The sequence below is a fragment of the Lissotriton helveticus genome, chromosome 9, assembly GCF_964261635.1.
Source record: "Lissotriton helveticus chromosome 9, aLisHel1.1, whole genome shotgun sequence".
Lineage (NCBI taxonomy): Eukaryota > Metazoa > Chordata > Amphibia > Caudata > Salamandridae > Lissotriton > Lissotriton helveticus.
The window spans coordinates 364,724,158-364,742,607 of record NC_136070.1 but is presented as its reverse complement, the minus strand read 5'-3'; the positions used below and the strand labels follow the sequence as shown (position 1 = coordinate 364,742,607).

The following is an 18,450-nucleotide window of genomic DNA, read 5'->3' as shown; positions in this document are numbered from 1 at the left end:
AAAGATGGAGAGTGCATAACATGGAAGTAAATAAACTGTACCCAGTGTTAGAGGTGCCCGTAAATAAAAGCCCCCTAGAAGAAGATGATGAGAGCGAAACAGAGGACAGCCTGATAAACAGATTATTGACAGACAGGCCACCCCCGTATAATAGAGCAGGGGGAGAGGTCGAGCATACAGAAGGAGAAAAGGGGGGCAATGCAGGAGAGCATAGACCGCTTCCCAGTTCAGAGTGGGATCCTGAGGCAAAGAAAGAGCTGTCCCAGCCTAGTCAGGTGCAACAGGTAGTCGGGAGGTTTGTGGTACAAAGAGCGCCGGAAACGGAAAGCGCCACATCCTACGCATTACCAGATGCACTACAGGTACCTGTTACCATAGGTCCTATAATATCGATATATGACCAAGAGAGAGCAAGAGGGGAAGAACGGGTACGGAAGGACAGAGAAAGAGCAGAGAAGGCAAGAAGGAACGATACGATCAATTCCCCAAGTCAGATGCCGATACCGAGAGAGTGGAGCACCCCGATGCACACAGCAGGGGACCCAGGAGGAGATCCTGGGGGCCCTAGATGGCCAGTGGATCTGAGGGGATCTGGACGAAAATCCTTTCAAGAGCTAAATGAGTACATGAAGCAGTGGGATGAGGCAGTGAAGGCTCAAAAGAGCATCATAGCTGCGGAAGCTGAAAGGGAAAGTCAGGACAGCCGAGCTCGGACTCACTGCGGGGCTGGGGAGAGCAGCCCGGAGTGGGACTGTAGAGAGAGAGATGTAGGAGATGCAGAAATGGTTGGAGATGTCTTTGGAGCTATGTTCCCTCTTTTGGGAGTAATCCTTAATGATGTTAAAATTAGACGGCTGGCAACAGTCGTCGACAGGTTGTCTGCCAGCACTGCTCAGTCCTTAATGCTGGTAGAAGGAGAGATGCAATCGATAAGGGCTATGGTTCTTCAGAACCGTCTTGCGTTAGATGTCCTACTAGCAAAAGAGGGCGGAGTCTGTAAGGCTTTGAAGGTCCAGGAATGCTGCACTTACATTCCAGACAATTCAAAACCCCTTGAAAAAGTTATTAGGAACATAACGGATATTCACAAAGAGATCGAAGATTTGAGTAGAGAAAATGTCTGGGAAAAGGTGGGCCACGGAATGAGTGCAGTTGGAGGGTGGATTTCCACCTTAGGCAAAAGCTTTGTGTGGTATATACTAAAACCTGTCATCATAATATTGATCTGTGGGATCATATTGTGGGGATTGGTGAGGGTATTCAAATGGTACAGAGCAAGAAGGTCAGAAAGGGCCCAAAGAGAACAGCTGCAGAGATTGGCTGTCATACAAGATAATCAGTACAGGAGTCTGAGGGCTCTGGAAGCGCAGAGACAAGTTATGCTACCAATAACTGCAGTTTAAATGTTAGTGATGACCCCGAGAGGTCATCAAAGGGGGGAACTGAGAGAGCGCAAACTGACCTAAATGTATGAGTACATCACACTTACCTGTAGTAAGCACAAATCATGAGGAGAAATGCCATGAGTGCTAATAGTATCTGTAATTATATTCTGAATGTATAGCTAATGTAGAGATTTAAGTAGAAGTGGAACTAATACAGAAATGTGTGACACTATATGATTTTAGTAGATGTGATTATTTTTGAATCCATGTCGTGTAGCTGTTAAAATGTAAGATGGTATGTGGTTAAACGCAGAATGTGGTAGGCCTCAGGGCCAGAGCTAAAAGGGAAGGTGTTTCTTTTCACGACATAGATTGTATTAATGTTTTTGGTCATTGCATTAAATGGGCCATGATTTATAGAGATGTTTATTGAATAATAGAATAAGAAGTTGAATGCTATAATCATGATGAGAAATATTGTAGGCCTGAAATGTTTTAACATTGATTTACACGTACATGTCTGGGCCAAGAAATGTTGCAAGCCTTTTTGGAAGTCTATGAGAGTTGGGTTCTTGGCTGCAGATGTCTGTCTGCAAGGAAAGGGGGGATCCAATTATAAATGAATGAATAGAGGTCTGTTCAGTAGACGGCCCAGACATGGAGGAGGGTTCCGGAATGTTTAAGGGGTATCAGCGGGCCGGAGAAGAGTCTGAGAAGCAAGGTCAACTCTAACGTATGAGGCCCAACACAAAGCAGCATGGAAAAAGCCAGAAGCTACACCACGTGAGAGGCGTCTTGCGAGGGGCGTCTCAAATGTTGTTGACTGTTTTGTATTAGGAACAGCACCCCTGGGTGGAGTTAGAGCAGATGCCTGAGGACCCTTTAGAGAGCGGATGGGTAGGCAGAGAGGGGTCATGACTGGAGAACTATAGGTTTTCACCAAGAGACTTAGAGTGAGTGACTTCCCTTGGGGGTCATTCACTGCTGACACCTTTGTTAGGTTGGGACTTGGTTAAGTAGGGATACCATCTAGAGCAGGGTAGGGACAGCCTAACCTGTGCGTTTTCCTCCAACTTAAATGAAGGAGAGATATGCGTCAATGCTGATAGCTTTATTATTCTTAGAACTTGTGTTAGTGATTTCCGTTGCTCGTCTGAGGGCTTTCCGAGAGCACATGTATGTAATTGGACCTGTGTATCTCGTGAATCTCATTCTGAGATGCCTGTATTTGCAGCTTATCATATCTTTACAATAAACTTTTGAAAGCTAGAAGTTGTTTGTGATCTTTGGGAGCAGAGTCCTTTATTGGGTGAACTGGTTTGGTACAGGGGCACTTTCATCCTCCAAGACAGGCAACAAAGGTTCAGTCGACCAGATCGAGGTTTGGATCAATAGTGATGAGGTATCGATCAAAATCTCGCCCTTTCACATGCATAAATGTTGATTTTGCACATTTACTTATGCATAAATGAAGTGCTGAGGTGCAAATACACTTTAAGTATTTTTCTTTTCACATGGAAACCTGTATTTTTACCCCTGTGGATACCCCTTACCCTGCATCCCCACCACTTTTGATGTTTGTTTCCTTTCCCAATTTCACCCTGGAAAGTATATACTCCTTCCCTGTGAGGAGTACATTTCTGACTGTTTCCAGAGTATGTATGGGCCATTTAATAGTTTGTAAATGCCCAAACCATGCATGGTTTTAGGCGCTCCCTAACCTTTATTAGCATTCCCTCCCATGAACACCTGTTCCCACTTCCTGGGAGACTATTTACTTGCACCAAAATGTATTTGTGAGTAAACTATTTTATGAGTGTGAATTGTGTAGCCCCGCTCAGTATTTACCCTCTTTAAAAAAAAACTCGATTTGCGATTTTAAGCTCAACTTGCACTTGAAAATTGCTTTTTTAATTCTATATAGCAGGCACGTTTTGCCAGGTCACCATAATCGGCGAATCCCTCTGACTTTGAGATTTTGAATGGAGAATCGTCACACATGGTACCATTCGGTTATTGTGCAATGGTTTTGCCTAAGCATGTAATGAGACAGGTAAGCAAAACACACTGAGTAGGTTTGGTAGCATCCCATTTGAGACTTGAGTTGATTACACGCCACATATGTCTTATTAACATTTGCAGATGTATTATGACATCACCAGCCATCTGTGATGCTCTGAGAGTCTCATCAGGGAAGAAAATGCTGCACTGCTCTAACAATGTCCTCTTTTTTAGGTGAAACTGGTTAGCATTGACGCTGCAGAGATAGCTGATGGAAACCCATCCATGGTCCTTGGCTTGATATGGAACATAATCTTGTTTTTACAGGTGAGCAGATGTCCGATCTCGTTAACTGTCTGGCTGCCCCGTTGTGTACTTGAAGTTAATTTTCAAAAGTGCTCACAATAATGTCGTGGTGTTTGCTTCCTGTGAAGTATTTATCTCAGACCTTCTCAACTTGATGAAAAGCAAAAAAGGAGTGACACACTCACCATATAGATTTTTAGTGTGCGATCTTTTGAAGTGTAGATTGTCCCAGATTGTTGGGGCTACCGGTTACAGGCAGGACTTGGGCTCTGCGCCAGCATCCCCAGAGATCATAGCAAATCCCAGTAACTTTAGATTCCAGTGCCACATTTACAGTGTCACCATCATTACTGGTGAAGCTGCCAGTACCTCCAATCAACATCCAGTTACCATCAAAGTTGGTGCCTCCATCCACCGTCATTATCCGTAGTCATCATCAGCACCCCCTTGATTTCTCTATGCCCACTTACTAGTAATCACTCGCTCTCAATGCTCCTAGTCAGCTCCAGTACTCCCAGTAGCTTTCAGTTCTATTGTTTACATTGATGTCACCCTAAGTCACTGTTAGTGCAAGAAAGGGTGATTTGACTGTTAGTGTGAAATCCCCCTGTGAATGCCGCACACAGATGCTCCAAAGTCCTTATCCATGCTAATGCCCGCACCTTGAGACTGCATCGTCATAGGGCTTCCAGACAGATTCAGTACAACAACAATTGTCTTCAGTCGCCATTCGTACTAGAACTTCCAAAGCTAGTGCCTCCAGTTACGGTGAAATGTTTGTCAAAGGTACCAGGTAGTCAATTTCTCCTTAATGCCATTATTACCGCAGCTCCTAATAAACACTACTGCTGGTACTCCAAGTACTTCTGGTCACTATTATTTTCAATATTCTCAGTCACTATCAGTCAAACAACCATTGCGCCCATCAATTATTATTACTTAGCATGCAAATATTTGGAAAATGATGAGGGGAGTGCCACACTTAAATCTGCCATGGTTTAGTACTAAGCACTGTGCTAGATTTCACATGGTCTGTTATAGTCTGTGTTTTCAACAGGAATGGTGAATGAATGAATTCTAACAATTCTAACATTTCAAACACATCAATGTGTCACACTTGAAAAGGCCTACCAAAGATGTTTTCTGTGACTGCACAGGAATTCCTAAATCGATCTCTCGCTCTCTACCTCCCCCCCCCCATTCTCTCTCCTTGCCCCTCCCCTCTCTCTCTCTCTCGCTTCACTGGATCTTGGGGGTTATTAAGTCTCAATTTAAGGCTTTTTTCCAATAACCTTTTGTCTACGTTTCGTCATCCTCCTCCCAACCAGCCTTCTTGCGGAATGCCTCTTATTGGAGAGCACACCCAGGCCAGTGTTGCCTCCAAAACTCTACAAAGCTGAGAAAGTTGGTGATTATTCAAATGAATAACTCCCCAGATATTCCATCCTTTCTGGAGCCCAATGTCTTGTTATTATAACAAGCTTCATGAATGTATTTTAATCAAACACAGATCTTTACTTTCTATTGAAACGTATACCTCATTCTTTTTCCACCTGGTCTGTCTGCTTCTCTTATGTGCTGGGCGTTCATTAGCCTTTGAGAAGTCCTAAGCTATTGCCTCTGGTTCCCATTATTAATAGTACTGTATGTGTTGTTCCTCCAAGAAGGGAAACATCCATTACAATGCAATGCCTTTACAACGCATATCCCTCACTCACCAGCACCTTGCCTGAGGTAAACATCCAGCGATGTTAGAGTAGTAATTTTAGTCGTAATGGTGCATGCGTTGTAATGGCTTACGTTGTAATGGAATTTGCGTAGTAAAAAACCACGTTGTAAATGTATGCGTTGTAATAGTTTGCGTTAAAACGTCATACATTCCTCCAAGAATACTACTGTGCCAGCAGAATTTGGTAAACGCTCCTGTGCTTTCAACAAGTACTGCAAGGTCATTGGTTATACTATTAAAGAAGCTGAGAATGACAGTTGCCATTTTTGGCTAAATATGATTTGTTTTTAGGTCTCGCCTTTTCCATTCCGCAGGAATGGATTGGAGAGAATTTTAGTGGTCAAAATACTCGTCGAACTATGGCTTTTTCGGTGCGGTTTTCTTCGAGTTCACGTGGCCACAGGCACGGGCTTTTGGGCCATAAACTTTTTTTCACGAGCTTTTGTTGTTTTTCATTGGCTCTTCACTTTCTCCCGCCTCATTGAAGCTGCTCCCTCCGCCCTCCTTCTCTCTGTCCTGCGCGTGCCTCTTGCTTCATCTCACCGTAGCACGACAACATTCAGACGTGCACTCTTTCCAAGCATACCCCCCCTGCATTTAACTCGCGGAAACACGCACACTAAACACAAACAGCCCATAGACTCTCTCCCATTCACGCACGGCAACACGCACACGTTGACAACATTCAGACGTGCACTCTTTCCAAGCATACCCCCCCTGCCTTTAACTCGCAGAAACACGCACACTAAACACAAACAGCCCACAGACTCTCTCCCATTCACACACGGCAACACGCACATGTTGACAACATTCAGACGTGCACTCTTTCCAAGCATACCCCCCCAGCCTTTAACTCGCGGAAACACGCACACTAAACACAAACAGCCCACAGACTCTCTCCCATTCACGCACGGCAACACGCACACGTCGACAACATTCAGACGTGCACTCTTTCCAAGCATACCCCCCCTGCCTTTAACTCGCGGAAACACGCACACTAAACACAAACAGCCCACAGACTCTCTCCCATTCATGCACGGCAACACACACACGTCGACAACATTCAGACGTGCACTCTTTCCAATCATATCCCCCCCTGCCTTTAACTCACGGAAACACGCACACTAAAGACAAACAGCCCACAGACTCTCTCCCATTCACGCACGGCAACACGCACACGTCCACAACATTCAGACGTGCGCTCTTTCCAAGCATACCCCCCTGCTTTTCACTCGCGGAAACACGCACACCAAACACAAACAGCCTACAGACTCTCTCCCATTCACGCACGGCAACACGCACACCAAACACAAACAGCCCATAGGGAGCATAAGACCAGCACACGTGGTAGTAATGAAAACTATACAGAGTCCAGCCGCTGCGCACCAAATTCGATCTTTTGGGACTCACATGTAGCTTACGTTACGAGCAAGATGGCTACCGGCGTTCATCCAGCCTATCAGTGCCACGCATCGAAAGCCCCCGTGTCCCTATTACCCAGAAGCCCAGCACCATAGAGAGACACAGGACAGCTGGCACTCTCCTAGATGTCCATGCTCTACAAATCGGGACACTAACGATAAATGTATTTTTGGTCAGAGGAGTCAAAACACCCTTTTGTGTCTGCAAATAAATCATCATTTTGGGACAGAAATAACACGGAACACCAATCCATGCAGTTATTCAAGGACAGAGGTCTGAGGATAACTAGCACCAAGACAGGTAATAGACTGTGACCGGCACAACTGCAAAAATTATTCACGCACGGCAACACGCACACGTCGACAACATTCAGACGTGCACTCTTTCCAAGCCTACCCCCCCTGCCTTTAACTCGCGGAAACACACACAGTAAACACAAACAGCCCACAGACTCTCTCCCATTCACGCACGGCAACACGCACACGTCGACAACATTCAGACGTGCATTCTTTCCAAGCATACCCCCCCTGCCTTTAACTCGCGGAAACACGCACACTAAACACAAACAGCCCACAGACTCTCTCCCATTCACGCACGGCAACACGCACACGTCGACAACATTCAGACGTGCACTCTTTCCAAGCATACCCCCCCGCCTTTAACTCGCGGAAACACGCACACTAAACACAAACAGCCCAAAGACTCTCTCCCATTCACGCACGGCAACACGCACACATCGACAACATTCAGACGTGCACTCTTTCCAAGCATACCCCCCTGCCTTTAACTCGCGGAAACACGCACACTAAACACAAACAGCCCACAGACTCTCTCCCATTCACGCACGGCAACACGCACACGTCGACAACATTCAGACGTGCACTCTTTCCAAGCATACCCCCCTGCTTTTCACTCGCGGAAACACGTACACCAAACACAAACAGCCTACAGACTCTCTCCCATTCACGCACGGCAACACGCACACCAAACACAAACAGCCCACAGGGAGCATAAGACCAGCACACGTGGTAGTAATGAAAACTATACAGAGTCCAGCCGCTGCGCACCAAATTCGATCTTTTGGGACTCACATGTAGCTTACGTTACGAGCAAGATGGCTACCGGAGTTCATCCAGCCTATCAGTGCCACGCATCGAAAGCCCCCGTGTCCCTATTACCCAGAAGCCCAGCACCATAGAGAGACACAGGACAGCTGGAACTCTCCTAAATGTCCATGCTCTACAAATCGGGACACTAACGATAAATGTATTTTTGGTCAGAGGAGTTAAAACACCCTTTTGTGTCTGCAAATAAATCATCATTTTGGGACAGAAATAACAAGGAACACCAATCCATGCAGTTATTCAAGGACAGAGGTCTGAGGATAACTAGCACCAAGACAGGTAATAGACTGTGACCGGCACAACTGCAAAAATTATTCACGCACGGCAACACGCACACGTCGACAACATTCAGATGTGCACTCTTTCCAAGCATACCCCCCCGCCTTTAACTCGCGGAAACACGCACACCAAACACAAACAGCCCACAGACTCTCTCCCATTCACGCACGGGAACACGCACACGTCGACAACATTCAGACGTGCACTCTTTCCAAGCATACCCCCCCGCCTTTAACTCGCGGAAACACGCACACCAAACACAAACAGCCCACAGACTCTCTCCCATTCACGCACGGCAACACGTACACGTCGACAACATTCAGACGTGCACTCTTTCCAAGCATACCCCCCCTGCTTTTCACTTGCGGAAACACGCACACCAAACACAAACAGCCTACAGACTCTCTCCCATTCACGCACGGCAACACGCACATGAAACACAAACAGCCCACAGGGAGCATAAGACCAGCACACGTGGTAGTAATGAAAACTATCAGAGTCCAGCCGCTGCGCACCAAATTCGATCTTTTGGGACTCACATGTAGCTTACGTTACGAGCAAGATGGCTACCGGCGTTCATCCAGCCTATCAGTGCCACGCATCGAAAGCCCCCGTGTCCCTATTACCCAGAAGCCCAGCACCATAGAGAGACACAGGACAGCTGGCACTCTCCTAGATGTCCATGCTCTACAAATCGGGACACTAACGATAAATGTATTTTTGGTCAGAGGAGTCAAAACACCCTTTTGTGTCTGCAAATAAATCATCATTTTGGGACAGAAATAACACGGAACACCAATCCATGCAGTTATTCAAGGACAGAGGTCTGAGGATAACTAGCACCAAGACAGGTAATAGACTGTGACCGGCACAACTGCAAAAATTATTCACGCACGGCAACACGCACACGTCGACAACATTCAGACGTGCACTCTTTCCAAGCCTACCCCCCCTGCCTTTAACTCGCGGAAACACACACAGTAAACACAAACAGCCCACAGACTCTCTCCCATTCACGCACGGCAACACGCACACGTCGACAACATTCAGACGTGCATTCTTTCCAAGCATACCCCCCCTGCCTTTAACTTGCGGAAACACGCACACTAAACACAAACAGCCCACAGACTCTCTCCCATTCACGCACGGCAACACGCACACATCGACAACATTCAGACGTGCACTCTTTCCAAGCATACCCCCCTGCCTTTAACTTGCGGAAACACGCACACTAAACACAAACAGCCCACAGACTCTCTCCCATTCACGCACGGCAACACGCACACGTCGACAACATTCAGACGTGCACTCTTTCCAAGCATACCCCCCTGCTTTTCACTCGCGGAAACACGTACACCAAACACAAACAGCCTACAGACTCTCTCCCATTCACGCACGGCAACACGCACACCAAACACAAACAGCCCACAGGGAGCATAAGACCAGCACACGTGGTAGTAATGAAAACTATACAGAGTCCAGCCGCTGCGCACCAAATTCGATCTTTTGGGACTCACATGTAGCTTACGTTACGAGCAAGATGGCTACCGGAGTTCATCCAGCCTATCAGTGCCACGCATCGAAAGCCCCCGTGTCCCTATTACCCAGAAGCCCAGCACCATAGAGAGACACAGGACAGCTGGAACTCTCCTAAATGTCCATGCTCTACAAATCGGGACACTAACGATAAATGTATTTTTGGTCAGAGGAGTTAAAACACCCTTTTGTGTCTGCAAATAAATCATCATTTTGGGACAGAAATAACAAGGAACACCAATCCATGCAGTTATTCAAGGACAGAGGTCTGAGGATAACTAGCACCAAGACAGGTAATAGACTGTGACCGGCACAACTGCAAAAATTATTCACGCACGGCAACACGCACACGTCGACAACATTCAGATGTGCACTCTTTCCAAGCATACCCCCCCGCCTTTAACTCGCGGAAACACGCACACCAAACACAAACAGCCCACAGACTCTCTCCCATTCACGCACGGGAACACGCACACGTCGACAACATTCAGACGTGCACTCTTTCCAAGCATACCCCCCCGCCTTTAACTCGCGGAAACACGCACACCAAACACAAACAGCCCACAGACTCTCTCCCATTCACGCACGGCAACACGTACACATCGACAACATTCAGACGTGCACTCTTTCCAAGCATACCCCCCCTGCTTTTCACTTGCGGAAACACGCACACCAAACACAAACAGCCTACAGACTCTCTCCCATTCACGCACGGCAACACGCACATGAAACACAAACAGCCCACAGGGAGCATAAGACCAGCACACGTGGTAGTAATGAAAACTATCAGAGTCCAGCCGCTGCGCACCAAATTCGATCTTTTGGGACTCACATGTAGCTTACGTTACGAGCAAGATGGCTACCGGCGTTCATCCAGCTTATCAGTGCCACGCATCGAAAGCCCCCGTGTCCCTATTACCCAGAAGCCCAGCACCATAGAGAGACACAGGACAGCTGGCACTCTCCTAGATGTCCATGCTCTACAAATCGGGACACTAACGATAAATGTATTTTTGGTCAGAGGAGTTAAAACACCCTTTTGTGTCTGCAAATAAATCATCATTTTGGGACAGAAATAACAAGGAACACCAATCCATGCAGTTATTCAAGGACAGAGGTCCCCTGCTTTTCACTCGCGGAAACACGCACACCAAACACAAACAGCCTACAGACTCTCTCCCATTCACGCACGGCAACACGCACACCAAACCCAAACAGCCTACAGGGAGCATAAGACCAGCACACGTGGTAGTAATGAAAACTATACAGAGTTCAGCCGCTGCACACCAAATTCGATCTTTTGGGACTCACATGTAGCTTACGTTACGAGCAAGATGGCTACCGGCTTTCATCCAGCCTATCAGTGCCACGCATCGAAAGCCCCCGTGTCCCTATTACCAAGAAGCCCAGCACCATAGAGAGACACAGGACAGCTGGCACTCTCCTAGATGTCCATGCTCTACAAATCGGGACACTAACGATAAATGTATTTTTGGTCAGAGGAGTTAAAACACCCTTTTGTGTCTGCAAATAAATCATCATTTTGGGACAGAAATAACAAGGAACACCAATCCATGCAGTTATTCAAGGACAGAGGTCTGAGGATAACTAGCACCAAGACAGGTAATAGACTGTGACCGGCACAACTGCAAAAATTATTCACGCACGGCAACACGCACACGTCGACAACATTCAGACGTGCACTCTTTCCAAGCATACCCCCCCCCTGCCTTTAACTCGCGGAAACACGCACACTAAACACAAACAGCCCACAGACTCTCTCCCATTCACGCACGGCAACACGCACACGTCGACAACATTCAGACGTGCACTCTTTCCAAGCATACCCCCCCTGCTTTTCACTCGCGGAAACACGCACACCAAACACAAACAGCCTACAGACTCTCTCCCATTCACGCACGGCAACACGCACACCAAACACAAACAGCCCACAGGGAGCATAAGACCAGCACACGTGGTAGTAATGAAAACTATACAGAGTCCAGCCGCTGCGCACCAAATTCGATCTTTTGGGACTCACATGTAGCTTACGTTACGAGCAAGATGGCTACCGGCGTTCATCCAGCCTATCAGTGCCACGCATCGAAAGCCCCCGTGTCCCTATTACCCAGAAGCCCAGCACCATAGAGAGACACAGGACAGCTGGCACTCTCCTAGATGTCCATGCTCTATCCGCACCACCACAGCATCAATCCATGCAAAAATTCAACAACAACTATTTATAAAATCTTCGCTCAATGTTTCAAACTTTATTACAAATGCCACAAAAAAAAATTAAGATTTCACTTCTAATCTTAGATATTCTTCACCCAAAAAAACACTGAACATAATATTCACAAAAGGTATTTAGGAAAGTTTACAATATTGCCATTATACATTATAAATAACTATTTCAATATTAATTAATTAACAAAAAAAAGACTTTTATATTAGTAAGATATATACATCTAAGTCACGTAAATACAAAACATGTGGCATTACAAATGCTATAAGTGTCACATTTGCTAAAGTTAAAAGTATTGGCATTGTAAATCACAAAACATAAATATAAAATGTCATTTACAAAACCAATAGCTCCAACTTTCCTACTGCGAGACCCATTGGCAACGCCAGTGCTTGTTTGGCTATATCGTTGACATCTGGATAATAGTTCTGGGACTTTTTGAGGATTTATTCTAGATTTTTGACAAAAAATGCATAGCTCTGTCACTGGTTATGAAGGGTGGCACAGCAATCCTGTGTGTCTCACTGTTGCCTAGTTTATTTCTGTCCTGAGCTGTTTCTGAAAAAGGCATGGTTGACTCTGATGGATCACTTGTCCTGCATAAACCAAGGTCTGCAGGTAGGTAAGTGGGTGTCTCCCAATAAAAGACCCTCATACACGCGTTTTTTGGTCTCTCGTTGAGGTATATGATGTGTCCCCGCTCATTTAAACACGTGAGTGCGTTATCCTTGGATCAGTTTTTTGTGTGCACCCTCCGCCAGGAGGCTTTACCTTTGGTTAAGGCAGTAGTGATCGTGGAAAAGTGAGTGGAAAGTGGTGATATTTTAAAAAAAGGCCCGAAACAGCCAGAGAATTGATTTTAATGAGTCTGGAGTCGGACAAATATAAAATTTAATTTGTGCAGCTATGGAATCGACTATGAATTCTAGCGCACTCTGTTAGTGTGAAAAAAGGTCGACATGTTTCATCCTTGGTTGCCAAAAGGTCAGTAGGCTTTCTTCCGGGTGAAGAGTGGCAGAGACAGCACATGCTGCGAGAACGGAGGCGAAGGTTCGAGTACAACCTCCCTCTGTACGCCCTCCTCCCTGAGAAGCAAATTCTACAAAGCGTAGAGGTACAATGCGACCTTCTACTACCCGAAGAATCAGGTTATAAATTTACCTATTCTTTCACTTTATCACTGCACCTTTTTTATTGGTCCTGAAGAAAGCCTACTGACCTTTTGGCAACCAAGGCTGAAACATGTCGACCTTTTTTCACACTAACAGAGTGCGCTAGAATTCATAGTCGATTCCATAGCTGCACAAATTAAATTTTATATTTGTACGACTCCAGACTCATTAAAATCAATTCTCTGGCTGTTTCGGGCCTTTTTTAAAAATATCACCACTTTCCACTCACTTTTCCACGATCACTGCTTCCTTAACCAAAGGTAAAGCCTCCTGGCGGAGGGTGCACACAAAAAACTGACCCAAGGATTACGCACTCACGTGTTTAAATGAGCGGGGACACATCATATACCGCTACGAGAAACCAAAAAACGCGTGTATGAGGGTCTTTTATTGGGAGACACCCACTTACCTACCTGCAGACCTTGGTTTATGCAGGACAAGTGATCCTTTCCCCCAATTGATTATAAGTAACTAAATGGAGACTGAAAGGATCCAATCTCTCTCTCCCCCCTCCAATTGATTATACGTGACTCTGATGGATGCTATGTATCAGATTCGAAAAAGTCAGCTAAGCCTCATGCATTGGTTTGTCTTTGTTTTGGATCAGTGCTGCAAATATTTCTTGAATAAGTTCGGCCAGCTGAGCCATTGGACTTAAAAAGCAAATTTGTTTTGTCGTCTGTGATTGATAGTTTCAATAACCGATAATCACCTATGCTCCATCGGATACCACCACCCATTATCCCATCCTCTCTAAGGAGCCAACAAAAAACATGCATTCTGGTTGCTTTCAACCTCCTAAAGCAAACATTCAAATGCGGCCTGGCTACTCAGTCACCATTCACCCAGTGATAAGGAATCCATGCACACTCACACTAGACTCCACCCCATTCAGAGACTATACCATTAAATATTGTCATCTGAGGCTCATGTTTCATTTTGTTTTTAACCACTTGGATGCTAAGGTGTTTTATGGCTTTGAATGTAATTTCCATTGAAGTCAATGGAAACTCCATGACGAGCTGGGCTCGTCATGAGCGTCGAAGGGGTTAAACCTTTAGATTCGTCATCACTTCTCACTGTTTCCAAAAAAGCTAACCTCTTTATGGCACAACATCAAATGTGTTTACAAAGTCCATCTCTTTTGCCAAGACTGAAAAATACAGAATACTTATGTGGAAGTACCATACAACCACTAACTCTGCTTTCCCTGATCAGCCACTAGGGGTGGAATAAGCAACTCTAAGAGAGAGCATGGCAAGTGGTTATGGCATGGTTGCTACGGAGTTAACCCTTGAAAATCATGTGTAATTGAAGTATTGGGGTGGCTGAGAAACGCCTCAAAGAATAGGACCCACAGCTATCGCTGGTTGCTCAAGAGAAAGCCCAGAAGATCTGACCTTTCTCCTAGCAACTAGAGATGAGTTCCAGAATGGAACTTACTACATAATAGGGAAATAAGAACATAGAAGAAATACATGACACACTAAAATAATTACACCAGTGTTAAACAGAACACAAGTATAGAACACTACAGAAATACTCTTAAATCTATATTGAACTGTCCACACTTTGCAAATGCTTTCCTGCGTATACAGTCAATCTTTTAAACCGCTTCATCTGAGAAAGTGTTTAAGGCCTAGGTCTGCAAACACTGCCACAGGGGGAAGTGATTTGCATTATTCCATGAACAAAATGAATGGCCCATTAGATTTCAAAATAATTAAATGACAATCCCAACCTTAACCATCCTTAAGATACTTTAACAGGTGGAAGAACTTATAATCAGTAACAGGTTGTACATGAGAAGCAGACTGCAATTGCATTATGTACCGATTAGACAACAACACTCCTTTTACCTACGGCAAGTGCAGCATGTCGTACGGGTATTGCCTTGGTGCACCTTATGATCTGAAGATGAGCTCAAATATGTAGGGATGTGTGATCTGCAGCTTGAGTTGTGGTTTGCAGCTATACAGTAGAGTTAAAAAGCTTAATTGTCACCACATTTGAAGGGTAGTCTTTGGGAAATTCCTTGTTGACTACCAAGTGTTCTTGGGCACGACTGCTTAAATGAAAATACTTTGACAAAGATGGCTCTTGAAAGCGCTGTAACTTAGCAATTGAATTGGTTACAAGTATGCAGATAACCCGTACATCTAATATGTGAATCGCTTGCAAACGATGTGGGAGTTGCTTCAGCGACAGTACAAAAACAACATAATACCCACATAGGACAAACAGTCAACAATCCCCTGTACCCTACAAAGAATAAGACCAATTAACCCGAACCATCTGAACCCTAAATTGGGACAGAATTGCTGTTCCTGACATACAACGTTACCATTTTTGTTGTTCTAGAAATAAATTGTCAGCTGGTTATTTCGACAAAAAACTCCTATGTCCACATCTATAATAATTCACCTTTATGTGCTACTTAGCAAAATAGCCATCCCATTCACCAGGCTCATGCCACTGTGTAACTGGATATACCTCTAGTTCAAAACGCCAACCCCTCCCTGCACCTATAAAATATTTTGCAATTGCCAATTATTGATTTGCATTGGTTTTGGAAATGCTATTTTTCAAGCATTAGAGAAGAAGGAATTACACAAAGCTATTATCAGAAAAAGTGCCATTATGCTGTAATACACAAACAAGGTTACAAGTATTTAAATACGGAAAATCTGCTAACTAAAGTCCAACTGGTTTAACATCCAGTTTAAGGTATATTGTGCAATCCAATAAAACGCCTCATAATGCAGTGTCAAGGAATAAAAAACTCTACTTAGTTTAAATTTACCACAAACCTAAAGATGTCATTCAGTGTGTGGCACCCTCACCTTGTACGGAACGCGGTTGGACGTCCACTACTCATGGAGTGATTCATTCATTGATCTTATACACCCCTGAAGAGACCAAAACAATTTCGTTTACAGATACAACATAATAGGTTATTTGTTATTCATCAATGTAAATCCAGAATTAACTCAACTCTTTATCCTGTTAACAGAGTATTTTGGTGGTAGGAAACCTGTTGCGATCTAAATGTTTTGGATGTGGATTGGTAGCCAATATGTATCTCGTTTGGGAATGTGTCAAATTGATAAACTTGAACAGACATGTTCAACAAGTATAGAGTTGAAAAACATGCTTTCAGAAAATTACCGATTTCCAAATGTAACTCATGAAAAATCTTTGCGGCAGGAACCAAGTAATGAACAAATAGGATCTGCAGGAACTAATATGTAGTGTTCAGTATAGTTTTCACATGAAGTAAATGCAGGGATGTCGTTCTGTCTGCCTGCGTGTGTGCATGTTTGTGCCTGCCTCTGTTTGTATGTCCCTGCAAGTGGTTGATGCTGGCATTATTGCTGATGGTCACTATTGCTATACTTGCCTAATGGTTTTCTTTGTGGTTCTTGCCATTATAGCTTTATTTCGGTTTAGCTTGCTTGTCCTTATTTCTAGCCCTGTCTTGTGGTTATTATTGCTACGCTTTCCAGTTCTTGTCTTTATTACTTATTTTTCCAGTTATTGTGTGTTTTGCATGATTTCATCATTGTGACTTATCATACCAAATTTGGTCATTGTTATTTATCCGTGATCCTGCCCGATGTATTTGTGAATTGACTTGTATAATCTTGACTAGTAAGTGTCGCCTGGTATGATTAATATGTTCAATCCTGTCTTAGTAGGTGTGTGAGAGTGTGACATATTTTAATTTACGTAGGTCACAGAAAAGCGGGTCATATGTGGAACAAGGCAGAACACGTATGGCAGCAGCTCAGACACCAAACTCTCCATGGTCTCATGATCAAATAATGAGTATCTGGTATCTGCGCTTCCGGGCTCAGAAGCAGTTGGCCAAACGTGGCTATTTCTACAGAGGTTCACAAAAGGTCTATCCCACAGAAGCATTGAGGAAAGTTTTAAAACACACCTCTTACCATAACCGGTACAAGAACCTGTTTCCGACAAGACCTTTCCTGTAAGAATAAGAAACATCGGTAAAGAAGAGTTAACCAGGGACACAAAACATTAAATGAATCTTCTTACTTGAGTTTCAATCAATTACTGACAATTCAATTCCAAGTTTGGCTTTTCCAGTCAAGGAAGATGTCCATCAGACTCCTGTACTAGCCATTTGTGAGTCAAATCATATTTTTGAATGAGGTAAAGACTTCAATTCGTTCTCTTTATCTTATTATAACACATTTGTCAACTCGTTTTATTTGTGTTTTTTTTTTAATAACTCGCACCCCGTCTTTTATCTTGCATATCATATAATACAGCAGGCAGGAAGGGTATTGACACCCAGTACCTCAACGCCCAGGCTGAGTTCTTGGAATCAGACTCGAAATTAAATGTTTTGGTGAATCTTGCTGTGTCTGACCTGGATTTAATTCCTGAAGGTTTTGATCAGCCTGCCAGAAGACAACAGCATCTTCCCATGAAATCCCAAAAGTACAGTTGTAAATGTAAATGAGAAAATGAGACAACAATAGAGAGATAGAAGGATGCATTTCACGGATTGTTGCACCAATGAATATTTGGGATTATTAGTAGTTTGATTAGATGAACAGGAGAACCTTTTTGTAAGATTTGTAGTTCTTCTAGAGGAGTAGATTCCTATTACATAACAGGGGAATGCGGAGAAAGAAGTTATGTGCTGCAACTTAATGGCGTAGCATGCTGTACTCCATGAACTAGGCACACAACCCTTGGACCCAGAGCAAAAGTGCCAAGATAAATTATGGAGCATCGCCATGTTTCTCAGTAAGATCACCCACTTAAATCAGTCTATGTTATAGGTGCATCATATATTTAGATATTATTAGTCATAAATTAAGTCACTCTGATCTGAACGTGGTCCTAGTTTGACTTGCATTGACTCTAATACCTAGCTTACCCGCAAAATGTTTTTGGGTTTGTACATTAATGTTTGCCAAAAATATTTGCTCTAAGGGTCCACTTTGACATCAGCAACCATTTTCGTAACTTACCAAAGTTAATAATTCTCTTTTTTCCAGAGTCCAAACAGTGAGTTAGGGAGCACTTCATCCCAGCTTAGGACAGAAGTAAGGTCTTTGGATTTGAGCAATACAGGTCAGGCAAGGCTGAAACAGAAGCATTCTTCCATTGATGAGGTAAGCAGAGGCATATAGGTAAGATGTGTGAAAAGACTATTAACTCCTGGAGCATAGAGTGCTCATTCAGGTCACTGGCTAGAAAGTGTTAGGGCGGCAGT

The 18,450-nt window shown here is 44.2% G+C and overlaps 1 protein-coding gene across 2 annotated transcripts in view; it reads left to right on the top strand.

Annotated features, from left to right (window-relative positions):
• Positions 1 to 18,450, top strand: part of CLMN (calmin) — a 558,733-nt gene that overhangs the window by 430,047 nt on the left and 110,236 nt on the right. For both annotated transcript variants that reach the window (XM_078660111.1, XM_078660112.1), the window contains exon 5: positions 3,621 to 3,713. In XM_078660111.1, coding sequence (XP_078516237.1) covers positions 3,621 to 3,713 — 93 coding nt within the window. The remainder of the gene's footprint in view (positions 1 to 3,620; positions 3,714 to 18,450) is intronic.